Source organism: Amblyraja radiata, chromosome 15 (assembly GCF_010909765.2).
Source record: "Amblyraja radiata isolate CabotCenter1 chromosome 15, sAmbRad1.1.pri, whole genome shotgun sequence".
Classification (NCBI taxonomy): Eukaryota; Metazoa; Chordata; class Chondrichthyes; order Rajiformes; family Rajidae; genus Amblyraja; species Amblyraja radiata.
Window position 1 is genome coordinate 32,210,903 of NC_045970.1, and position 26,774 is coordinate 32,237,676.

Here is a 26,774-nt window from a genome sequence, read left to right on the forward strand (position 1 = left end):
ACATTCACCAAACCTTAGCACATAGTAGTTGAGTATTTTGTTGACCACAAAACAGCCACACCCATATGGGTAAGAGCATTCCAAGTTTTGAATACAATTTACGTGGAAAAGCTTGTTTAGAAAACCTTTTTCAGAGGTGCACAAACCAACTGAAAATAACTGAAACTGTTAATGTATCCTCAATACTTAACTCGTTAAGACATGATGCTCTGGTGAACTGTATCGAGAGAGAGAATGCTTCTTCACCTACTGGAAATTTTCTTTTAATCCAGATTTCTAGCAACTAGTATTCTGCATCACCAAGTTCCCACCTCTCTTGATCTCCATCTTACCACAAATATAACCTTCCTTCTCTCCACTCTCCCCTTCAACTTAAATCAGCCGTGTTTTCTTACTTTTCTTTGCTTTTTTGAAAGGTCATTGTAATGACAATTTCAAACTTTTCCAATGTCCAACTTTCCGTTGCCATTACTACACAGGCAGGAAGGAGTGAACTTATGCAAACGATAAGGAAAACGTATCCTCCAGCCTTTATTTCCAGTTTAATTGATTCTTTATTGAAATAGTTGTACAAACAAAGAGATGATTCATACCAGGTGTTCCTTATTCTTATACAAGCTGTAATTTTCCGTTCTCTCTCTCTCTCTTCTGGTAAGAACTGTATTCTCTCTCCCGTGCCTGCTCCAGTCTGATTTGGCCACTCCCTCTCCTGGTATGATATATGTAACGTTCATCTACGTATCAAAGCCCATCCCCAAGAGTTCAAAATAATATTGCTAGAAATATCGAGACAAAATAATAAAATATGCTAACAGTAATTAGCCTAAGCATGAATGACTCCTTCAGTCATCAATCTGAAATGTTAACCTAGTTTCTCTTTCCACAAACGGGGTGTAAGATAAGAAGAGAAGAGGAGTGGATTGTAAAGCCAGATGGTGGGATATAGACGGAATGGGCGGGGGTGGGGGGAGAGGGGTCATAAAAGGAAAACTATGTATCTATTCACCATGTTCTGAATAATTGTTATTTAGTAAGGTCACACTGAAAGATATTACTTTATCTTTATACTATAAGATTCTTATTAATCTGCAGATATTTTCAGGATTCCCCACGATTTGTCCCTATTTACGGAGTGCCCACCAAACTGCAAGAATCGCGTTTAGATTTGAGTAGCTGACTCCTTTTCCCCCTTCACAGATGCTATGTCGTCTGCTGAGTATTTTTGTTTCAGCAGTTTCTACCTTTACTTTAAATTTCCAGAATCTCTGTTTTTTATTTGCTTCCCACAAAATGTATATACAGCTTACATTTGCAGTCAGTTATAACCATTTAAAAGAAAAGATCTTGAGTATTGAAAGTGGTATGGTGAAAATTATGGGAAAGAATGGAGATGCACTTTAAAAAAAAATGCGCTTTAAAAAATAAATCTTATTTCTGGCGTTGTGAACTGCAGAGTGCAAAAGGCCATTGTGGAAACTGTGACTGATCGAATGCCCGTAGAAACTCTTGCCCAGCCAGAACCCAAAGCTGTGAATAAAGTAAAGCGAAAAGCTAGAGGGATCCTTCAGCAAATGGTGGCAAACATCTCGCCAGCTGTGATCAGGTAATTATGTCCATCAATTTTAACAGAGTAAACTCTCACAATAATATAGCGGATTTTGGTTTTAGCAGAGCGAGGCTCCCATTTCACCGCCCCCCCACTTCTGCCAGTTACCTAATGAGACGTACTATCGGTTGTGTGAGTAGCGCGGGTCCCTCCCTGGTGCACCGCATGACGGCAGCTCTGCAGCTCCTGTGAATTCCTGCTGGTTTAACCTCGCGTATCTCCACTCCAGGCCTTGGGTTAAACTTCACCCCCCTCACTCGGTTATTGCAGACAGTCAGCAATAATGGACACCATCATTGACGGTATAGAAGCAGATGCAATTATCTATCTAATATATAAAACTGTGTGCCTGTCGCCTGCCGTCCGTCCGGCTGCCTTTCTTCCTTTTGATTCGTTTCCATCGTGTGATGTCACAATGCCCAATGCTCGCAGATGTCCAATCACAATGCCCAATGCTCGCAGATGTCCAATCGGAATGGATCCATTTACATGGACGGCTGCCGGCTGCATTTCTTCCTTTGATTCACTGCAACTCCGAAACCAGACGCAGAATCGCCGACATCTTTTCCATTTCGGTAGAGATTTCATTTTTCTTTCTAAGTATCCGCTCCTCATTACATTTCGTTGTGTTTAAGTACACGTTTTTAATCAAATCCTCCCCCCCCCCAATATTTCAAAAATAAACTGGCTTCTCACCCATAGAAGCAGCACCAGCCCCTGGTGAACGTTCCATCGTGTGATGTCACAATGCCCAATGCTCACAGATGTCCAATCGGAATGGATTCATTTACATATGCCTTTGCAGGAGCCCCAGCCCCTGGTGAACGTTCCATTGTGTGATGTCACAATGCCCAATGTTCACATATGCCCAATCGGAACTTAAGAGGGAGTTAGATGTGGCCCTTGTGGCTAAAGGGATCAGGGGGTATGGAGAGAAGGCAGGTACAGGATACTGAGTTGGATGATCAGCCATGATCATATTGAATGGCGTTGCAGGCTCGAAGGGCCGAATGGCCTACTCCTGCACTTAATTTCTATGTTTCTATGTTTCCCTCTCCTCACCCCTCTCCCTCTCCCACCCATCCCTCTCTCCCCCACCCCCCTTCCCTCTCTACCCCACCCCCTTCCCTCTCTCCCCCCGCCCCCTTCCCCATCCCCTCTGTCCATCTTCCACCACTCCCCCTACCCCTCCCTCCCCACTCTTCCACTTCTCTACCCTTACCCCACCCCTCTCTCTTCCCCTCCCTTTCCCTCTCTCCCCCACCCCTTCCTCTTACCCCTCTGTTCCTCTTCCACCACTCCCCCGTCCCTCTTCCACCACTCCCTCTACCCCTCCCTCCCTCCCTCCCCCCCCCACTCTTCCACTTCTCTCCCCCTTCTCTCCTCCCCCTCCCTCTCCTCACCCCTCTCCCTCTCTCCCCCACCCCCTTCCCTCTCTCCCCCCGCCCCCTTCCCCCTATCCCTCTGTCCGTCTTCCATCACTCCCCCTACCCCTCTCCTCCTCCCTCCCCACTCTTCCACTTCTCTCCCCCCACCCCCTCCACTCTCCCTCCCCACTCTTTCTCCTCTCTCCCCCCCACCCCTCTCCCCCTCCCTCCCTCTTCCCCTCCCTCCCTCTTCCCCTCCCTCCCCATCCCCCCCTCCCCCACATCTCTCTCCCCATCCCCCTCTCTCACCCCCTACCCCGCTCTCCTTTCTCTCCCAAATCTGTCCCGTTTCCTCCTCCTCTCCCCTCCCTCCCCTCTTCTCACCCCCCTCCCCCCACCAGTGTGTTTGGGGGGTGGTTAATGTGAGTTTGATGCCGCAGCCCCCCCCCCCAATATTTCAAAAAATACTGGCTTCTCACCCATAGAATCAGCCCCAGCCCCTGGTGAACGTTCCATTGTGTGATGTCACAATACCCAATGCTCAAAGACATTGTTGCCATAGTGACAGTACAGAGAAGGTTCACCAGACTGATTCCTGGGATGTCAGGACTTTCATATGAAGAAAGACTGGATAGACTTGGCTTGTACTCGCTAGATTTTAGAAGATTGAGGGGGTATCTTATAGAAACGTACAAAATTCTTAAGGGGTTGGACAGGCTAGATGCAGGAAGATTGTTCCAGATGTTGGGGAAGTCCAGAACAAGGGGTCACAGTTTAAGGATAAGGGGTAAATCTTTTAGGACCGAGATGAGAAAAACATTTTTCACACAGACCCTACCCCTCTCCTCCTCCCTCCCCACTCTCCCACTTCTCTCCCCCCTTCCCCACTCTTTCCCCTCTCTCCCCCCACCCCTCTCCCCCTCGCTCCCTCCTCCCCTAGCTCCCCATCCCCCCCCCTCCCCCACATCTCTCTCCCCATCCCCCTCTCTCACCCCCTACCCCGCTCTCCTTTCTCTCCCAAATCTGTCCCGTTTCCTCCTCCTCCTCTCCCCTCCCACCCCTCTTCTCACCCCCCCCTCCCCCCACCTGTGTGTTTCGGGGGTGGTTAATGTGAGTGTGATGCCGCAGCCCCCCCCCCCCCCCCCCCCCAATATTAAAAAAAATACTGGCTTCTCACCCATAGAAGCAGCCCCAGCCCCTGGTGAACGTTCCATCGTGTGATGTCACAATGCCCAATGCTCAAAGACATTCTTGCCATAGTGGGAGTACAGAGAAGGCTCACCAGACTGATTCCTGGGATGTCAGGACTTTCATATGAATAAAGACTGGATAGACTCAGCTTGTACTCGCTAGATTTTAGAAGATTGAGGGGGTATCTTATAGACTTACAAAATTCTGAAGGGGTTGGACAGGCTAGATGCAAGAAGATTGTTCCAGATGTTGGGGAAGTCCAGAACAAGGGGTCACAGTTTAAGGATAAGGGGTAAATCTTTTAGGACCGAGATGAGAAAAACATTTTTCACACAGAGAGTGGTGAATCTCTGGAATTCACTGGCACAGAAGGTAGTTGAGGCCAGTTCATTGGCTATATTTAAGAGGGAGTTAGATCTGGCCCTTGTGGCTAAAGGGATCAGGGGGTATGGAGAGAAGGCAGGTACAGGATACTGAGTTGGATGATGAGCCATGATCATATTGAATGGTGGTGCAGGCTCGTAGGGCCGAATGGCCTACTCCTGCACTTAATTTCTATGTCTCCCTCTACTCGCCCCTCTCCCTCTCCCACCCATCCCTCTCTCCCCCACCCCCCTTCCCTCTCTACCCCACCCCCTTCCCTCTCTCCCCCCGCCCCCTTCCCCATACCGCTCTGTCCCTCTTCAACCACTCCCCCTACCCCTCCCTCCCCACTCTTCCACTTCTCTCCCCTTACCCCACCCCTCTTCCTCCTCCACCCCTCTCTCTTCCCTTCCCTTCCCCTCTCTCCCCCACCCCTTCCCCTACCCCTCTGTCCTCTTCCACCACTCCCCCGTCCCTCTTCCACCACTCCCGCTACCCCTTTACCCCTCCCTCCCCACTCCTCTCCCCCTCTCCCTCCTCATCCCTCCCCCACCCCCTTCCCTCTCTCCCCCACCCCCCTTCCCTCTCTACCCCACCCCCTTCCCTCTCTCCCCCTGCCCCCTTCCCCCACCCCTCTGTCCCTCTTCCATCACTCCCCCTACCCCTCTCCTCCTCCCTCCCCACTCTTCCTCTTCTCTCCCCCCTTCCCCCTCCTCTCTCCCCACTCCTTCCCCTCTCTCCCCCCACCCCTCTCCCCCTCCCTCCATCCTCCCCTCCCTCCCCATCCCCCCCTCCCCCACGTCTCTCTCCCCATCCCCCTCTCTCACGTCCTACCCCGCACTCCTTTCCCTCCCAAATCTGTCCCATTTCCTCCTCCTCCTCTCCCCTCCCTCCCCTCTTCTCACCTCCCCTCCCCCCACCTGTGTGTTTGGGGGGTGGTTAATGTGAGTGTGATGCCGCTGCCCCCCCCCCCCCCCGCAAACGCCGTTAGGGAAACAGACCCAACGGGTCTGCACTTGGTCTAGTGACTTTTAAAAGAGATTTGGACATATATATAAATCGTAAGAGTGTAATGGGCTATGGACCAAATGCACACGAATAGGACTAGCACAATATGCCAACTTGTCAGCATGCACAAGGTGGGGCACAGGGCCTTTATTCGTGCTGTTCAACACGATGATTACATGATTTTAAATGAGGGAATAAATGCTGGCTGTGCCAGTGAAGAATTTGACAAAGAATGACTTAAAAAATTAAACTCTGAATACTTGATTCTCTTTTTTTTGGTTCTGTTGCCATTTTCAATGCAAAATGCTCTTTTATGTCAGTTTTTATAACATCATTGGTTCTCAATCACCAAAGTAAATTGCATTTGTCATACCTATAATCTTTGGTTTGAGTTTGCTGCAGAAAACAAATAGAAAATGAAGGTTAAGTTTCATACATGAAAAATGTGTTTAACTAAACTACTACCTGTTTTTTTAGACTAACAGGTTGGGTGCTGCTGAAACTGTTCAATGGCTTCTTTTGGAGCATACAGATTCACAAAGGACAGCTTGAGATGGTTAAGAAAGCTGCTGCAGAGGTAAGCAATTAAAAATAAGCACCAGCTTTAATGAAGTGCAATGTGCTTGAGAATGGCCATTGTATACACTTCCCTTGCTTTAAAATAAGTTGCTAAGAGAAGAGCAAGTGTGATTAGACTAATTTGTTTTGTTGGGAAACACCTGGATCCTGAACAGTAACTCCTGATGAATTATTTGCCATTGCTCAATGTTCTGTGGGGAATTAACTTTTAGCATGTTGTTGTTCAGATGACTCTGATAGTGCTAGAACACTTAACAACCACTGAGTGTGTACAAATTAAAATCACTCCCATATATCTTAACCAGTGGCCAAAGTTCAGTTTTCCTGCGTATAAAGTTGAACAGTGCCATGCAAATGATTGTTTAACTTTGGTGATGATGGGAAACTTTGTAAATATTATTTGAATTGCTAAGAGGAAGAACATTAAAGATGTGGAATAGAGCTGACTGTGCCTGCATATGACCTAAATACTTTTTATTCGCTGTTAACCTGGATGGAAGCCAGTGTTATGAAAGGAGCGGCACAGTGCTACAGCAGTAGAGCTGCTGGCTCAGCGCCAAGGACCTGGGTTTGACCGCTGACTATGGGTGCTTGCTGCGGAGTTTATTCCTTCTCCCTGTGACCGCATGGGTTTTCTCCAGGTGCCCCGGTTTCCTTCCACGCTCCAAAGACAAGCAGCTTTGTAGCTTAATTGGTTTCTGCAAATTGCCCCAAGTGTATGTAGGATGCAAAAGTGGGATAACATAGAACTAGATTATGGGGATCCTTATTCTAGTTAACTAGCCAACATACTCATCAGAATTGTTTAAGAAAGAACTGCAGATGCTGTAAAAATCGAATGTAGACAAAAATGCTGGAGAAACTCAGCGGGTGAGGCAGCATCGATGGAGCGAAGGAATAGATGACGTGGGGTGGGGTGGGGGGGGGGTGGGGGGGGGGGGGGGCCGGGAAGAAGAAAGGAAGAGGCGGAGACAGTGGGCTGTGGGAGAGCTGGGAAGGGGAGGGGAAGGAGGGAGAAAGCAAGGACCACCTGAAATTGGAGGGGGGTGGTGCAGTCCAAGCAAAAGGTATTCTGATTTTCCATTATGCAAACCGGTATCATCTGCACATGTCAGGGCATGTGCACAGATGTGTTCATTTATTTATTTTTTTTGCATAATATCAGGGAGAGTGATTTTTATTCTGTATCTCAAATTTTTGGGTAGTGATTTGTAAAATCCATGACAGCAAATTTCTATTGCCCAATAGGCCACGTTTGTAAGGCCTTGGCATTGAACCACGTACACTGAGTCGCTCTTAATGAAAACAAATTTGAACAAAATGCAAATGTAACTGGTTATATTTAACTTGTGACAGTTTTAGTTAAATCACAAAAAAATTGAACAGGTTAAATCATATGCCAGTTGGTCACTGGCGTACCTGCCATGGTATGATGCCACCTACTGCTATCTACCTGGTACCCACTGATTTTACTTGCTGTATCTGGTTCTCCTGTTAAATATGCAGGGAATGGAGAGATATGGGTCACATGCAGGCAGAAGGGCGTAGTTTAACTTTGAATCAAGTTCGACATAGACATTGTGGGTCGAAGGGCCTGTTCCGATGCTGCACTCTTGTATAAATAGATTATGCATTAATTATGGTCCAGTAATTAGGAAGATGGTTAATGTTTTTTGTTGATGTGAGCTGATTTTAGAACATTGGATACTGGTTGTAATTTTGCATTCCTATCTAATCATCTGAATTCAAAAGATGAAATTATCCTTGAACTCCATCACCAATTAAAATCACCTACATTTCAATCATCTTTTGTTCTCTCAAGCTGATATTGTTGCTACTGACCAAAGGGATCTTTACACACACCATTTAAACATCATTGATCCCAGTATTAAATATCAGGTGTTTTTTTTTTTTTATTGGTTCATGAGATTATGAAGATTATTTGGAGGTGATACTGTACAATGGTTGATTATAATTTTTTTCCAAAATGTTAATAGGAGAATAATTGTTGATGAATTGTTGATGAGCATGTGGAAGGATTCGGGGAATGGTATGATTCATGTGAACACGTACATGAGATAATAAAATAAAATCATTCCCCATATGGTTTGCATTGCAAATACAATTTATCCATTTATGACTGCATGTTACCGATATACATTAGGCCATTGAACAATCTGGGTACTGCAAGCTTATGCAAAGTTAAAATAAATAAGATACAACACTGAAATTAATATTAGAATGCATATTGCTAAGAAGGAACGATAAGAAAGGGATTGCTCTGTTATTAACTCGGTTGTTATTAAATTTGGAAAGGTTTTAGCCAGATATTGAAAGGACCTATTGCTTTCTTCAAGTGGTAGTTTATGTTTTCATTTATCTTTTTTTTCTTGCCCTCCAGCAGAATGTTCCTCTGATCTTTCTACCGGTTCACAAATCTCACATTGACTACTTGCTGCTTACTTTCATTCTCTTCTGTCACAACATCAAAGCACCGCATATTGCCGCTGGAAATAATTTAAATATTCCCATTTTCAGGTGAGTGGAATGAAGTCAAGGCACTTTTCTTTATCCAAGTCTCTCTTAAATGCAAATATATCAGCTCCCATATTCATGTTGTGTGCCTTTCTGTAGTTGAACTATATTTTCCACAAACCTAGTGAGATTTTCTTTTCCATAAGATTCACCTCTAAAACATTTTTTTTGCTATCTCCAAATAATCTTCATATAAAAGAAGGAGATTGTGAAATCTCGATTTAGATGACCATGGCTTCAAAATCAATTGGTAGCTAAAAGGGAGGTAAATACCTAATTGGAAAGTAAGACATTAAACAATATGAGAAATGAATGTGAAATCAGAATTAAAAAGGCAAATGTTCCCCATTAACAAAAGTCTAAGGAAGGATTCCGACCCGAATCGTCACCTATTTTTTTTTTTTTCTCCAGAGATGCTGCCTGAGTTGCGGGGTTACTCCAGCATATTGTGTCTATCTGCCCCATTAACACAAACTAGCTCAAAGGGATGAGTGTTTCCAAAGTTTTTGTTTTTATTTGATTTCCTAGCAATAAAGTGTGGACTTTCTCCAGGAAGCTCCAGTTTCCTCCCGCACTCCAAAGATTTACAGGTTTGTAAATGAATTGGCATGATATAATTGTAAATTGTCCCTAGTGTGTGTCGGGTAATGTTAGTGTATGGGGATCGTTGGTCGGTGAGGATTTGGTTGGCGAAGGGACTGTTTCCACGCCGTATATCTAAAATAAAAACAAATACAGAATCCGTTACATGATTCTGATTGAATGGAAGGAGTTATGAACTTTTAGGTTATGAATTGTTTTGGGTAACTCTTCAGTTTTAAGATGGAAGACAAAAGAAAAATATGGTGACAGGCAAATGCATTTTAGTGTCATTGTCACTGAAAGTTATGAAAATGACCCCTTGGACATTGTACAATGGAACAGATATGGCCTTAGTTTGAACGGAAACATTTTCCAGCGTTCAGTAGTAGCATTCGTTTATCTGAAACATGAACCAAATAGTAGATCTGTGCTCTTTTTGTCAATGAAATTATGGAATTCATGTGCTGGACCTATTCCAATCATGTCATTTTAGGCAATAAAATGTTGATTTTTGCAGCACACTCATAAGAAAACTTGGTGGCTTCTTCATTCGAAGGAAGTTGGATATTGGTGCAGATGGACGGAAGGATATCCTGTATAGATCTGTGCTGCGTGTGGTAGGTTATGCTGGGAATAGTTGGGAGACTGGAAGCAAATCATTAAAATAATTGTCCGTACATACTTTCATCAGGCGTACATGTCTGCCAGTTTTATTTTGGTAGCCTAGGTTCATTTGTTTCATTCTCAGTTGGAACAGTTTTACCCTTGTATAGTACTCATCCTTTGTCGTGCATAGGCCCAGCATCGATTTTCTGACAACGTGGTCTGGCACCTCCATTAAATTACGAGACAAAATTACGAGAGCGCACTTGATATCCTGCCTGGAAGTCGTCATCCCCTGCCCCCCCTGAAAGTATGGCACCTGGGCCAGGTGAGGCGGGCGATCTCGACCTCATCAGGACTTTTGCACAGATCAGCAGTTCGAATTTGCCCCCTGTGGCTTGGGTTCTAGAACTCTGGCTAGGCCAGAGCCGGCAGGCCCGTTCCCATAGACGACTTCCGCGGCCGATCAGCGGGTCGAATTTGCTCCCTGCGGCCGAGGTTCAGGAACTCTGGTCCGGTCGGAGCCGACAGATCTGTTCCCATAGCCAACTTCCAAGCTGACATTAAGGGGTCGATATCTCGGCTCCTCAGCTGTCTAGGCGGACGGACCGTTCTGGTACTATTGAACTTCTCTCTGATGCCGTGACCTCTGTTGGTCCAGCAAAACAGATAATCCAGAAAGGCTCTAGAACCAAGGATGCCGGAAAATCAGTGGTGGATTTGTAGTTTCAATCTGTGTCAATATATAGCCTTCTGGAGACAATAATTTGCATATTGGCTCACTGGAAGGGCTTAATGAGAAACTATGTCCAAAATGACACCTGACAGGTCACTGAATCGCAATAACTTAGATCTCCAGCATAAGTTTGCTGCTTATTTCTATTTAATCCTGGGTTTTCATGAGTTTGTACTACATTCCACTGACCAATGCATCATTAGATGAGTGCCGATTGTGGCAGTCCTAAATATACATCAGAATTAAATTAGATGTTCGAAGGTTAGTGCAAGAAGTTGGTTGGAGAGCCAGCTAATAAGATTCCAGTAAGTAATGGGATGACTGATTTATTTTTATATATATGAGTGATACCTATTTAATTTAACAGTACATTGAGGAACTTCTGCGGCAGCGGCAGTTTATGGAGATATTTGTGGAAGGCACGCGGTCTCGTAGTGGTAAACCATATATGGCCATGACCGGACTTCTCTCTATTGTGGTCGATAGCCTCTGTGAGAATATCGTTACTGATGTCATGATTATTCCAGTGGGAATCTCCTATGACCGGATCATTGAAGGCAATTACAACAGTGAACAGCTGGTGGGTACCATTTTTAACATTGATGCTGTTTTTATCCTGGGCACTTGCTCTGTTGCTTTCTCTGAGTTGTGAATGTTTTGCTATCCTGTACAAAGTCTGGAAATACAGGTATCAGTTATTCAGTTTTCTTATTACTCATTCATGGGATACATTGGCATAGACCTAAACCATTCAATCTGCTAACCCTGCAATCCCAAGATAACCAAGACAGCAGGTCATTGGAAGTACATCACCTCCAAGCACTGCATCAAGTCACAGACCATCCCGTTTCAAATCCTTACGCTGAGTTGTAATCCTGTAGCAAAGTATCTGCAGAATAAAAGGATGTACCTTTAGAAAGATGAGGAGGAATTTCTTTAGTCAGAGGGTGGTGAATCTGTGGAATTCATTGCCGCAGACGGTTGTGGAGGCCAGGCCAGTGGGTATTTTTAAAGCGGAGATTCTTGACTAGTAAGGGTGTCAAAAATTATGGGGAGAAGGCAGGAGAATGGGTTGAGAGGGAAAGATAGATCAGCCATGATTGAATGGCGTGGTCAGGTAGGGAACGTACAAATTCCGTGCAGACAGTACCCGTAGTCAGGATCGAACCTGGGCCTCAGGCGCTGTAAGGCAGCAACTGTATTGCTGAGCCACCGTGCCGCCCTTATGAAGTATTATGAACTTATGAACAACACGAACTTCAATGACTCAAAGCAGCAACTCAAGACCACCTGGTCAGGGCTACAATTAAGGCTAACCTGACAGGTGATTTCCATAATTAATATCTATAATCTTCTGGAGGCATTACTTTGTATTTTAGCTCACTGGTGTATGCCAATGTATTCCATGCACACCCCATTCAGAATCAGTGGTGATTCTGGAGATGGAGATGGTCGAGAGCTACAGGTTCTTCGGTGTAAATATCACCAACAATTTGTTTGAGGCCTACCACATTGACAGATGATTAACAACACCCAATAACTTATTTTTGTGACAAATATGCTACACTGATGTTTAACATGAAAGATTTAGTCACTGGTTCAGTTCTAAGTTTAATGAAGTAATGCTGATAAATGCTCTTTTCTAGGGGAAGCCCAAAAAAAAAGAGAGCCTTTGGGGTGTTGCACAAGGAGTCTTCAGAATGCTTCGCAAGAACTTTGGCTGTGTCCGAGTAGACTTTGGGCAACCATTTTCTGTTAGGGTGAGTGATAAAAATGGAAATCGCCTGAATTTAGCATTTAAGAGTCGAAACCCACTATTAAATGTAGAAACAAGGAAGTGCAGATGTTGGTTAACACACAAACCAACACAAATTGCTGGAGTAATTCAGCAGGTCAGGCAGCATCACTGGAGAACATGGAAAGGTGATACTTCGGGTTGAAAGTGGTGGAAGAAAGGTCTTAACCCCAAAACACCTATACATGTGCTCCAGAGATGCTGCCTGACTTCTGAATTACTCCAGCACTTTGTGTCCTTTTTAATATTATTAAATCAAGCATTGAAATAACTGACTTGTGCCTTACAGTTAACTAAACATTAATATTACAGCTTACTTAATATTAATATATTTTAAACATATGTTTTGATTTGTAAGATACAAATAATTGACTTTAGTTTTCGCAGTAAGAAGGCATTGTTTTACTTTCACGACATGGATCATTGATGTCCCGTAATTGTTTGGCATCTTGTAAGCTATCCCGAGGGAACATCAGCTCTTTTTCCACCTGGATATTATTCCCCATGTCATCATCAACCAGCTTTGTTTTCCTTTGAGGAAATTTGACACGTTAGCTTTGGGGTCGCCTTATTATCGGGCAAAACATTTCTGCAATTATTTTGACATAGTAACAATTTGCTCTTACAAAGCAAATATATCCTTCTCTAAGTTCTAATTTGACTGTTCAAAGTGATTTAAAATGTGGGTGAAGATAGTAATGTAAAAACGTAATCTTTGTTTCTTTAGGAATACATTGATACTCAGAGGAATCGTCCATTGCCTGCAACCCTATCCCTGGAAGAAAATCTTCTTCCGACCATTATCACTGAAAGGTAAGCACTGGGCTTGTGAAGGGAAGCATATCAAGAGTTAAGAGGATTTTGTTGTCATATGTCCAGAAACGGAACAATTAAATTCTTACTTGTTGCAGCAATTAATCTCATTACTGTCAACCCTCGTTATTACGGACCTCTTTATAATAGATTTTGGTTATAGCGGACGGAATCTGTTGTAACCGAGGTGTCCATTCGTATCAGGAACAAAGACTGAGCACTGGGTCAGAGATCAGCTGCCTCAATTTATATGCGTCTCATTGGAAAGGCAACAGGAAGCAGCCACTTTAACTGGATGCAGCTGAGTGACAGAAACATTTGCTGAATATCATCTGATAAATTCTCCACCCTTTGTAGGTGAAGCGCACACAGGCATCCCATGTAACGAACCGGTTCTGTTTTTACAGACATTCACAAGAAAAAAATATGCAAAGATCATTCGATACGGTAACCAGGGTGTTTCTCTTGGACAAAAGTTGCCGGCAGGCATATTGTTCCTATTGGTGTCTATGGCGGATCGTTCAACTATAAGCAGTTTTAGCTGTTTAAGGGCCTGACCGCCTAAGATAATTAATAATGTTATTTTTTTTAAATTCTAGTAATCTTTTTGTAATATTAAAAATGTGAAAATCTAGTTTATAACATTTTGGAGGTACCTTGCGTGCCGTCACTGATGGTAACCATGTCACAGCAGTGTCATAAACAGCACCAAAAGAACGTCAGAGCGTTCAGTCTCAGTCTGTGTTTACCTTTCCTGCTCATCACGTGTCTTATTTAGTGTATATTTACAGGCTGTTTTCCAATGCTGTACAAATTTACCCACTTAGTTATAATGGACAATCGACAATAATGGACACCGCCTCTTCCCCCCCTCCATATCTGTTGTAACAAGGGTTTTCTGGCATCCTGTAATCAGCGTGCTGAGCAGTTTTTCTGCAGTGGCATCGATAATCGTGAACACGTGAAGAATTTGTGGTTACCTGCTTTAAAACAGTATGTTCAAAAAACCCTGCAGGTAGTTTGCACAGCTTCTTTGTGTTTCTAAATGATTTACACGGAAGATTCAGTTTGTGCATCTGAAGTTGGTTACAGATGTTACAGTTATAAGAAGTATTTTGCATCACGGGCTTCAAAGCCGCACCTCCAGCAACATAAAACAAATAGGTACCCGATGGAAACTCACGCACCGTTACAACTTGTGCGGCATTGGTTAACAATCTATGAAGAAGCATTTCTTAAAATGTTTTATTCAGTTTCTCAGGAAATAAAGATGCAGCATTATTGTATTTTTGGGAGAGATGTTTCACTAGTACAAAATAATGTCAAAGGATTAAAAAAAAAACAGAATAATGTCAAAATTAAAGTTTAGAATTCCTTTTATGCTTGTTAAATGTATGCATTTTAGTTGCAGCCTAGTCACTGCATTTTCATATGGTTTACAAAAAAAAATCCTTCAATGCTTCACTATGCGTTGCTTTATCCCAATAGACCAGGCCTTAACCATATTGAGCAAGATCTTACACCTGTTGTAATCTCCAGAGATTTATTTGATGAACAATACCGGCGGCAGCTGATCTCCAATGTAGCCAAACATGCTCTATTCAGTAAGTGTGGCAGGAATCATTTTTTAAGTTTGATTTTCTTTGCCGAATGCAAATTAAACATTCAGTTTTTTGTGAAACAACATGCTATTTTTATGAATCGACAATGCAAATAAAACATTTAATTAAGGCAAGGGTTGAAGTTACAGACAATGTTTAAAATTGATGGTTCCAAGTTCAAATTGAATTGGGGAACTTGAAGTAATTGAAACAAATAATCCAGATGATTCCAAGTGAAAGCTACATGTGTACTCAAAGGTCAATGAAGCATTTATTGTCACATGAAGTCATAGAGTTATACAGCAAGGAAACAGGCCTTTCGATTCAACTTGCCCATGCCGAGCAACGTGCCCCATTTACACTGGTCCTACCTGCCTACACTAGTCCCACCTGCCTGCATTGCCAAATTTCTGTAATGCTATCTTATCCATGTACCTGTCTAAATGTTTTTTAAACATTTATTAAAGGTAGTGAACAAGAAAATAAACAGTGCAGAACATACTTTTACAGCTACTGGGAAAAGTGCAAATGCACAATGAAAAATTCTTACAACAGTCCACCTAAGCACATCCCCGATTATCAAATTGAACAGAAATAAACTACTGATCCCTCGTGCAAGAGGCGCCATGTTTTAGCGTCATTTTTAGAGTCCAGTCCATTCTCTAGGTATTATGAGCAATGCCCATTCCAGATATAGATTATGCTGATGCATTTAGATGATGGGACAGGAGATGTTTCTTGTCGGACATAAGTACTGCCATAGACTAATTGGGTTACACAAAATTGCGGGGGAAACTCAGCGGGTGCAGCAGCATCTATGGAGCGAAGGAAATAGGCGACGTTTCGGGCCGAAACCCTTCTTCACCCTTCTTCTAATTGGGTTAAATGGGTTGTTTCTGTGTTACAAATTTTATGTAGTTTGCATTCTCCAAACTTCTATAAAATACCAGCGAGTTTTGTGTAATCGATTCTCTTGGTCACGAGAGTAGGAAAAATAATTCTGATGTCTGTTCCTGTTGTAATCAGTGCCATGCTAGAAATTGTGTGGACAGAAATAGGCTCAGCTGGTCACGCATTTTCCACCCACCACCCATGCAGTTTGCATGCTGCATCTCCCTTGCATTTCCATAGTTAATATGCCTATTAATGTACTGGAGTCACAAGGAACTGCATTACTGGAATATTGAGGAAAACATGAAGTGTTGGACGAACCTAGTGGCTCAGGCAACATCTGTGGAGGGAATGGATAGACAATGTTTAGGGTTGGAACCCTTCTTCGGACTCGAGAAAAAAGAGAAGGGTCCCGACTCGCAATGTCATCTGTCTATTCCCTCCACAGATGCTGCCTGACCCCTGAGTTTCTCCAGCGCTTTGTAACTTGTCACTGATGTTCATACTGGAAATGGAGATTTGAGCAAGTTATCAGAGGGCTGCTAACGCCCGCTATATTTTAGCATGAGTTGCTGCCTTAATGGGAATGAAATTAAATTTAATTAAATTAAATTAAATAAAAATATTTTGTCAGCAAATCTTTTAATTAGTTACAAAATTCTGGTTCATTTCCGAAGGGAAAATGTAGTAAACCATATCGAAAGCTCTAATGTAATTGCTCAAGTGTTTGAAGATTTTACTGTCTGAGTCTTCGACAAGTTGGTTTGTCACATTCCATTTATTTATTGTCGATAGAGTCTTAGTCATAGAATCATACAGCATGGAAACAGGCCCTTCATCCAACTCATCTATGGCGATCAAGATGCCCCATCTAAAACAGTCATTTTATTTGTCTATTCCAGCTGCCAGTAGATGTTCTGCTGTGATGTCCACTCACATTGTTGCGTGTTTGCTTCTCTACCGGCACCGAGAGGTGAGGGATTTGCATTTGTAAGCTATCGTTAAAACTGGCATGTGCTAACGTGGTGAGAGATGCAGAGTATATTCACTCTTTGTTTCTTTATAACACTTTTGTACAGTGGAGATTAAAATTGCGCTTTTGGATGTGACCAATTTAAAGTCATTCAATGTAATGAGGAGCTGCCAGTAATTTGAAAATAGTTACCTGCATCACATCACAGCTGCTTCTTTCAAGAAATCTAAAATGCAGTTTACTACATGACGCAAATCCCAAAATTATAATAAAAAGTTGAGGGCACATGGAATATACATTTTCTATAAATACACTCAAACAAAATCCTTCAATATTACAAAGGTTGAGAACATAATTGGCTTGCATTTGACTTACTCTGAACTGCAATGCAGCATTTGATGTGTAGAGTGTCTTCCCTGTCACAGTACACCAAGTGAAAAATAATCAAGATCAGGTGGTTTAGTGCCCTTACTCTGATTACATTGTGTGTACTTCTGACTTGATGGAAGAATCAAGGCCTATAGACAATGATAGAGATTTTAATATTTCCAATCAATATTCTGCTCGACTAACACCACAGTATGTGCAATTATCTCTTCACAAATTTTCATTTGTAATTGATGTTGTAAAAAGTGGATGTGATTATATCTAACATAGATTACATTATTTTCATGTCTTTTTTCTTTCAGGGTGTCCACTTATCAAAATTAGTGGAAGATTTTTTCTGTATGAAAGAGGTAGTCCTGGCTCGGGATTTTGATCTGGGATTTTCTGGAAATTCCGAAGACGTCGTAATGCATGCCCTTCATTTACTGGGAGACTGTGTTAATGTCAGAAGCTCCCGGAGAAACAGTGAGTTCTTTATTGCACCAACCACGACGATTCCAGCCCTGTTTGAGCTGAATTTCTACAGCAACGGCATTTTCCAGGTTTTTCTCACCGAAGCAATACTGGGTAAGTGCTTAACATCTCAGTCTTGACAGTGATTGGAACATACTTTGGCATTTACGTTTATGATTTGATTGTTTCAGCTAAAATTCTAATTAAGCCACTGGATGAAGCAGGATATTTAAGCTTCATATACAGGAGAACCCAAGTGGTCTGGGGAAAGAACCATGTCGGTAGACTACTGATTGAACAGATCGTGGAGGGGGGGGGGGGTGGGGTGTGTCTGTTTTTGCCAATTGTCCGCAATAACAGAGCAAAGGTTCCCCCCCCCCCCCATTGACATCTCAGCCTGGGCTACTGGGCCAGAATCCGGGAGCCCCGTCTCTGACAGCCCAGTGGGACCTCCCTCACCACAAGGAGCGTTGTGGCCCAAGATGGCCGCCCAGCACCACCTTGTCGAGCACAGCTGGGGAACGGCAATAACTGCTGCCCCTGCTGCTGATACCCGCATTCAGAGATTGTGGGAGGTCTGGGGCATTGGGGTGTGGAAACCTTGTCTAAGTGAGACTCCCATGACACAATGACTGCCCGGAGTTCAGGGTGAAAGGACATTGACTTTAAACATTAACTCTCTTTCTCCTTCCAAAGACACTAACCTGCTGAGTGCATAAAGTTCTTTTTAACAGCTAAAAATATATTTTAAGACTAAAAATAAAGGCTGTTTGTTACATTGTTAAATAGAGTTAAGGGCCTGTCCCACAGTACGAGGTAATTCAAGAGTTCTCCCGAGTTTCCCCTCGAACTCGAAGAATTACGGTAATAGCTGCTCGTAGGTACTCGGAGCTCTCGTGGACATTTTTCAACGTGTTGAAATAACTTCACGAGCTTACCTCGTTTCCCGAGTACCTGCCGTTAGCGTTACGAGCCGCTAAGAGACGTCCCGAGCTCCGACGTACCCGCTACGTACATTCTACGTATTTACCACAAGTTTGATTTTTTTTTTAAACTCGGGAAAGCTCTTGGGTAAACTCGTATAGTGGGACAGGCCCTTTAAGTGTAGATCGAAGCAATGGCCTGTCAATTTCAATGTCCTGTCAATTTCAATTGCCTCTGCAGTGTAAATAGCATCCTGTGTTCCTAAAGAGACAGTCCTATTAAACTGAAATCTGTTACAAAGAGGTATGTAATAACAAGTGTTGACTGTATTGATATTGGTGTATGATTGTCACATGTATCAAGACACAGTGAAAAACTTTGCGTGCTATTCAGTCACATCATGCCTACGTTTAAGAAGCTTTCAGGTAGGTACATGGATAGGACAGGTTTAGAAGGATATGGGCCAAACGCAGGCAGGTGGGACCTGTTTGTTGGCACGGGCTAGTTGGGCTGAAGGGACTGTTTCCACACTGAATGATTCTGTGACTGTGTGACCCACTCCTGCTTCCATGGTCCGTTCACTGTAATATGATTATCTCACTATTTCATTTCTCACAATTTCCATTGTTGAACCTATTTCATTGTATTGCAGCCTCTTCCCTCTGTGCTGTACTAAGGGAGAATATTTCAGGACCTGGCAAAATGGACCCAACAGTCAGCCAGGAAAGGCTTGTTCGTACAGCAGCTGATCTGTGTCACCTCCTTTCCAATGAGGTGATTGTAGGATTGGTGAGTCTAAACTAAGTGCAATATATTGTATGATGAGTTCTGATTAATAAATATTATTGATTTAACTGCTAAATGAAGAATGGCATGTGGGACACTCCCACGGCATTTTCACCAAATGTAGCAGCAATGAGATTATTGTTGATCCTACATTAAATTATCTAATTATAAGTAATTTCCATTTGTAGCCCTGCCAGGCAGTATACCAAGTTTTCAATGACGCTGTGAGCAAGTTCATTCAGTACGGCATCCTGTTGGTGGCAGAGGTGAGCAAACAACTTGTTGAACTTTAAGTGCTGCACCATTGATGGTTCACCCATTGGAGTGGGATAAAATCAGAACTTCTTGTTACTAAACCAATCCAAAACAATCCAGTTTTCTCCACCAGCAGTAATTCAGTAGGAAATAGTTGGTTACATTTAAAGGAAGCCTGATTGAAGCACAAAAGAAAACCTACAATATATCATGTTCTTTGTTCTCCATTAATGTTTAGAAGTTAGTCCTTTTCTCTCTTTTCTTTGGACGGCACGGTGGCGCTGTTGTAGAGTTGCTGCCTTACAGCGCTTACTGCGCTAGAGACCTGGGTTTGATCCTGGCTAAGGGTGCTTGTCTGTACGGAGTTTGTATGTTCTCCCCTTGACAGACATGTGTTTTCTCCAAGACCTTCAATTTCCTCCCATACTCCAAAGACATACAACTTTGTAGGTCAATTGGCTTGGTAAAATTTGTTCTTAATATAGGTTAGTGTTAATGTGTGGGGATTGCTGGTCGGTGCGGACACGGGGGGCCAATGGGCCTGTTTCCGCGCTGTATATCTAAACTCCACTCCCAGCTGTGGTTTCACGTAGAATGCATATATTGTTTCTTTTATTGTCTAGAATTTGTTAAGAGACTTGTCATGTCCTTTAAAAGCTCAGTATCTCAAATTGATCGAATAAACACAAATTCAAAATATAAAAGCATAATACTGCGTATTTGAAATAAAAATTTTCAATATTTTATATACCTGTATTTTTCAGTTTTAATTTTTACTACTATTTAAAATAAAGTGCCATTCTGTAATCATTTTTTAATAGATGCGGTGGTGACTGAGCCTTTTTGCTGCTTTGCAGTCTCCTACAGTACTCCTACAGTGCTGTTGTTCCAGTAGTTCAAGCATGTCGAGGTAGCAATTATTTTAAAAGTGTGATACATTATCAAATTAATATAGCAAGTTAAATACTGCCACATAAATAATCTATATGTAATCTATGAGATGTAAAGCTGTGATGAATGAACAAACTTGTACCTTATTTTAGAATGCAGAAAATTACAGCATTCCAAGTGGCAGCTAGGAAATCCCTGATATATTGTTCTGAAACTTGGTAGCTACATCAACTTAAATCCAATGTTTTTCTCTTGAACTGGGACATGATGATTAAACCAGAATTTGCACTCTGGGATGAAAGCAATGCACAGGGACCTGGTCTCTTCGACACTGTGCACTATATTTTAACATTTGACAGCACTGGGCCTCTACTCGCTGGAGTTTAGAAGGTTGAGGGGGTTGAAGGGTTGACCTCATTGAAATTTACGGAATAATGAAAGGCATAGATAAGTGGATGTGAAAAGGATGTTTCCACTGGTGAGAGAGTCCAGGACCAGAAGTCATAGCCTCAGAATTAAAGGGCGCACTTTTAGAAAGGAGGTGAGGAGGAACATCTTTAGTCAGAGTTAATCTGTGGAACTCATTGCCACAGAGGGCTGTAGAGGCCAAGTCAGTGGCTATTTTTAAGGCTGAAATAGACAAATTCCTGATTAGAATGAATGTCAAGGGTTGTGGGGAGAAGACAGGAAAATGGGATTAGGAGGCAGAGATTGGCCATGATTGAATGGCGCAGTAGACTCGATGGGCCGAATGGCTCAATTCTACTCCTATAACATGTGAACTATATTGATTTGAGAACGTGTCACATTTGATTTAAATTTGCTGTGTCTAAACACTGTATCTGTCTGAACTGCAAGAGCGACAGTCTGTAAGAGTACATTGGCTGCAAATCAGCAAAAAACTTCACTCATCGCCATCATTACCCATAGTTTCTGTCCATCCCTTCAATGGTGGCTCAGTGTGAGACTTTAAAAAAAAAAAAGCCAAACTTAAAAGGAATGAATGTAGTGCACTGCAATAGAGACTTGGGTGATAAATGACATAGGTATTTCCCAAATAGTAACATGTTTTTGCTTAATGAATGGACAGGAGGACCTGAGCCCCAGTCCCACAGAGGAGACGTGGGCGAATAAGTACCCAGATGGTCTGTCGTGGAGAAGTGATGAAGAAGATGACAGTGACTATGGGGAAGAGCAGCGCGATCGTTACCTAAAGGTATGAAATGTAAAACACTTCTGGCAGATTTCTGAACGGTCCTTGGTACTAGAGTACAGTCCAAATCTTCTCTACCTCATTGCGGATGTTGGACTTGGTCTCTAGAACTGTTGAGCTATAGCGCTGAGAGCAATATTCAACACTCTGTATCTTTCCCTTTGCTTTAACTATTGTACTTGAGTTTGGCTTGGTTGTATTTATGTTTAGTATTATCTGATTTGATTAGATGGCATGCAAAGCAAAGGTTTTCACCGTACCTCAGTACAGGTGACAATAAAAAAAATTAATCCTGGATTAAATTGTCAGATTATAAAAATACTCAAAGGGGCGGCACAGTGACAAGTAGTAGAGCACCAGAGACCCGGGTTCAATCCTGACTGCGGATGCTGACTGTACAGAGTTTGTACGTTCTCCCTCTGACCGCGTTGGTTTTCCCTGGTTGCTCTGGTTTCCTCCTACATTCCAAAGATGTACAGGTTTGTAGGTTCATTGGCATTGGTAAAGATTGTAAATTGTCCCTAGTGCGTAGGATGGTGCTAATGTACGGGGATCACTGGTCAGTACAGATCCGGACGGCCGAAGGTCCTGTTTCTGCGCTGTATCTCAGAAATTTAATTAGACAATGTGGTTTAAATGCTCATAGTTCCTGGGCCATTCAATGGAACATTTTATAGATTAAATTTTGGCTTCTTCAATATACTTTTGGGCAATCAGAGTAAGTGCAATAGATTGATTGAATTAAATTCCCATCTGAGTTGTCCTCGGTTGGGAAGTTAATTGGCTCTGTAAATTACTCCTCGTGTAAATGATGGTCTGGGATTAGAATGAAGCTAATGGGCATGTATGAGAAAATAAAATACAGAGGCATTAATGAGGGAGTGTGATTGATGGGATTACTCTGAGAGTGGCACGGACTTAATGAGCTGAATGACAACCATTTATGTCATAAATAAAATGAAACGTGCTACCATCCGATTGATTTTCTATTATGTGGCTTCTGCCATTTGCTGAAAGAAGACTGGAAGCTGTATTTCTAACTGTATTTTATAGCATTCAAATAACTGCAATGTGAGTAACCCCACACAAAATGTGTTAATACGTAAAATATCATTTGTGAAACGGCAAATCATTTTCAATTGTAACTTTTCTAGGTGAGCCAGTCGCCAGATCACCAGGCGTTCATCACTTTCTTGCAAAGATTGTTGGGCCCTTTATTGGAAGCTTACTTTTCAGCCGCTGTTTATATTCAAAGCTTCAGACTTCCAGTTGAAGGTAGGTTCTCACTGAGATCATTACTTGTGCTTTCTTCATTTGTAGTTTTAGTTTTAGAGATACAGCGTGGAAACAGGCCCTAAGTCCCACCGAGTCTGCGCTGACCATCGATCGACTATTGAATAGAAAGGTCCAGGCGTTTGACACGGTGACAATGAAGGAAAATCAATATAATTCCAGGTAGGGATAGTGCATGGCTTGAATGGGAATTTAGAGGTGTAGTGGCAGTGATTTTGCCTTGCATTTGGTTCATCTAATTGATAAAGGCAGGAAATTAATTCAAAGAAAATTTAGCGAGTTGTCACAGTGGATGGTGAACACTGTAGAATGTTTAGGCAAGTGGGGCAATTTTCAAGATGAGTTATGAAATGCACTGCTGTGTCTTGGGTCATGTGGAGAGCTCCTTAAATATTTAAGTTACCTTCTGGCAAGTAGAGAGTATTCATCCATTCTCTTGATTTATGTTGTAGATAGTAGAAAGACAAGAAGAAGTTAAAAAGACAAACTAGTCACATCAGCTTCTGAACTGCTCTTGTTGGCACAGCACTTACAATGCAGGTCCAGTTAATTCTTTAGCCAGCCTTGACTGACAATGAGCAAGAGTCTTCTAGCTTCCGTTGATCACTATATATTAATCACCGAATGAGCAATCGTACAATAACCAAAAACTGAAAATGCAGGAAATCAAAAGTTAAAATTAAAACAAATTGTTTGGAATCCCCACAAGTCAAGAGCAAGCAAAATTAACATTCTCGATTGACCATTTCCGAATGCTTACTGGACTCGATAATGAATTCTCCAACTTCCTATAACACTCTTTCTCTACCTCTATCCAAACCAGACATATTTTTCTGTAAGTCCTCCAAGTGTGGCATTGGCTCTTTTTTAAAATAATTTTCCCTTCTCCATTAGTACACCGTGACCTGTTATTTGCAACATATTATACAGTGCCCTTCATAATGTTTGGAACAAAGGCCCATCATTTATTTATTTGCCTCTGTACTCCACAATTTGAGATTTGTAATAGAAAAAAATCACATGTGGTTAAAGTGCATAGTGTCAGATTTTAATAAAGGTCTTTTTTATACATTTTGGTTTCACCATGTAGAAATTACAGCAGTGTTTATACACAGTCCCCCCATTTCAGGGCACCATAATGTTTGGGACACAGCAACAGGGCTCGCAATTAACGGTTGCCCGGGGTGCCAATGGCCACCTAAAGTCCCACTGGGCAACCTAAAAGCCGTGCCATTTTGCCCGGCTTGGCAAGCATCCGGGACACCTGCCGTTAAACTCTGAGCGGGCCCCTCTCTCTATATCTCTCTCTGTCACTCTCCGTCTCCGCCCGCCATCCGTGTCCAGGTCTCCGCTCTCCGCTCTCCGGACGCTCCTCATCCGCTGGCTGGCCGCCCTGCACATGCGCACTGCCACGGCAACTGGTCGGCGCCGGCACTTTCTCCCTCCCTTTGCATTGTGGGAGATCTGGCTGCCATTGCTGTCCGGTCGCCACCTCGCCGCGACCGCTGAAAACCAACGCAGAATCACTCCCTGGAGCTGGAGTAACTCCCTGGAGTAACTCTTGCTTCTTGGTTTCCTGGTCCTCCAAAAATATTCAAAATGGAATTTAAACTGGAGGTGGTGGATGGTCCATCACCAAACTCCAAACTCTGAACAATAACAGCCTATTGCACTTTATCTGTTTATTTATTGGGTATATATATTTGGGCTAGGGTATATAGACACACTGAACTTTTATCTCCTGTTCTGTATTATGTTTACATATTCTGTTGTGCTGCAGTAAGCAAGAATGTCATTGTCCCATCTGGGACACATGACAATAAAACTCTCTTGACTCTTGACTTGGACTTAAGCAAAAAAGGGTTCTTGGGGAAAAAAGAGCTACCTTAAATTTAATTGTGTCTGGTTGCGTAACTATGGTATGGCAGGCCCTTAGGCCCACCGAGTCCACATCGACCACCGATCACTCGTACACTGTGTATAAACACTGCTGTAATTTCTACATGGTGAAATGGCCTACTCCTGCACCTATTTTCTAAACCAAAATGTATAAAAATGGGCTTTATTAAAATCTGACAATGTGCACTTTAACCAAGTGATTTTTTCTATTACAAATCTCAAATTGTGGAGTACAGAGGCAAATTAATAAATTATGGGTTTTTGCCCCAAACATTATGGCGGGCACTCAAAACTTACACCTGCTCTATTAACAATGTATTCCCAAAGCAACTTAAGCTCGACCTATCATAGATGTTCAGTTTGTCTTAACCTTTCCTCCCTCCAACTTCCCTGCAGCGTAAAACTCACTTTTATTCCCTTTTCCAGTCCTGGAGAAGGGTCTTCAACCTGAAAGATTGACTCTTTTCCTCTTCCCAGATATACTATCCGACCTGCTGAGTATTTCCACCATTTTCTGTTTTTGCTTCAGATTGGAAAGCTTTTGAAGGATATGGGCCAAAGTATGGGCAGGTGGGACTAGTGTAGATGGAACATCTTGGTTGGCAGAGCCAGTTGGGCCGAAAGGCCTGTTTCCGTACTGTATGACTATTTGCAGAATCTGCTATTTTTTAATTTTTGTCAAGTTTTGTTTAAGAAAGAGAAATCCTTGTACTCCGCAGTGTAATTGCCTTTGCAGATAAATATGTGAATTGCCCAAACGAACTGAAGCCAAATCTACTGCTGTAAATTTAATCAATGGTTCTATGATACCTTTATTATCACATATACCAAGGTACAGTGATATTCATTTTTTGCAGTCTGGTCAGAATATTATTACCATACATAAATACAATAAGTACATAATGCATAGAAACAGCTCACTGAGTCTATGTGCAATAGTTGCCAGCTTTTGGCGCCATTTCACAGTCCCAACTACAGCTGGCCAATAAGCCCCGTTGCAGCTGCAGGTCTATCCGGTCGTCCTGCGAACCGTCGCCCCTCTCCATGCTTGAACATCTTCAACCTTTGTACCCCGGAGGCGCCTCCTGTAGCCGACCTTGAGGGCACGGAAGATAAGACCCCCAGTTCTTTTTACTGTCCCTTTATACCGTGTCCGCCACCGACTCCCTCTACCTCATCTCTGGTCCCCAATCTTCGGGGGCGAGCAGTGGCCGGGCTCGGTGACTTCCCTCGCTCGATTCCACGGCAGGTGAGCCACGCCTGCTGTCGGTATGGCCGCGGCTTTTAGAATCTGGTTCTGATTTGTGGCAAGCCATTTTGAAATATCAACAATAATAGATAACATCCAAATACAGCTGCTCACCGTACATGGTCAGTCCTGGCTTTGTTGAATTTGTGCTGCGTTATATGCAAGGTAACTTCAGCATCAATAAAATCGATTGCCCAGGGTGAAGTTGCTATAGTAGTTAAACTCCACTCAAAATGGAGAAAGAAAAAGCACTGTATAATGTTCTATTTAATCAATCCTCATTCATAAGCAACTTTCAGAAATATGTTGTTTTTCAGAAACTGAATACATCAGCAAGTTTCACAAATATCTTTTATCCCGAACCGAAATGAAAATAGCAGTATTTGGTGAGTCATGAACAAATGAGATACAGTATGATCATTTGAAATCTAATTTCCTTTGCGCTAAATTCATAAACTGCTTATATGAACTTGCAAGATAAACAAACATTATTCATAGCTCCAAATATTTCAGACCCCTTTATTGTTATGATTTATGTTTGAACGCCAAAATAAAAACCCTGCCAAAGATTTTAAATGGAACCAGTAATAATATTTCAGGCCTTTTGGATAAACATCTAATTCAGAGGATGTTAAGGCAGGGATAGTACTTTTGACCATTCAGCAACCTCTCACAGCTGCACCAAAACATTAACCCAGATGTTGAGCCTTGTGCTGGACTGAAGTCTTGAACCCAGCTTTCTGATTTGGAAGTTGTGCCTGGTTCACCACATGGAGGAAGG

At 42.6% G+C, this 26,774-nt stretch overlaps 1 protein-coding gene across 5 annotated transcripts in view; it reads left to right on the forward strand.

Moving 5' to 3' along the window:
• The window catches only part of gpam (glycerol-3-phosphate acyltransferase, mitochondrial), a 76,858-nt gene that overhangs the window by 43,324 nt on the left and 6,760 nt on the right, over positions 1 to 26,774 (forward strand). For 4 of the 5 annotated variants that reach the window (XM_033033979.1, XM_033033977.1, XM_033033978.1 and 1 more), the window contains 15 exons: positions 1,454 to 1,603; positions 6,013 to 6,112; positions 8,516 to 8,652; positions 9,749 to 9,848; positions 10,938 to 11,150; positions 12,217 to 12,330; positions 13,093 to 13,178; positions 14,667 to 14,782; positions 16,573 to 16,643; positions 17,333 to 17,597; positions 19,060 to 19,196; positions 19,382 to 19,459; positions 21,430 to 21,555; positions 22,707 to 22,827; positions 26,311 to 26,379. In XM_033033979.1, coding sequence (XP_032889870.1) covers positions 1,454 to 1,603; positions 6,013 to 6,112; positions 8,516 to 8,652; positions 9,749 to 9,848; positions 10,938 to 11,150; positions 12,217 to 12,330; positions 13,093 to 13,178; positions 14,667 to 14,782; positions 16,573 to 16,643; positions 17,333 to 17,597; positions 19,060 to 19,196; positions 19,382 to 19,459; positions 21,430 to 21,555; positions 22,707 to 22,827; positions 26,311 to 26,379 — 1,883 coding nt within the window. The remainder of the gene's footprint in view (positions 1 to 1,453; positions 1,604 to 6,012; positions 6,113 to 8,515; positions 8,653 to 9,748; positions 9,849 to 10,937; positions 11,151 to 12,216; positions 12,331 to 13,092; positions 13,179 to 14,666; positions 14,783 to 16,572; positions 16,644 to 17,332; positions 17,598 to 19,059; positions 19,197 to 19,381; positions 19,460 to 21,429; positions 21,556 to 22,706; positions 22,828 to 26,310; positions 26,380 to 26,774) is intronic. The other variant, XM_033033981.1, reaches the window with a different exon arrangement.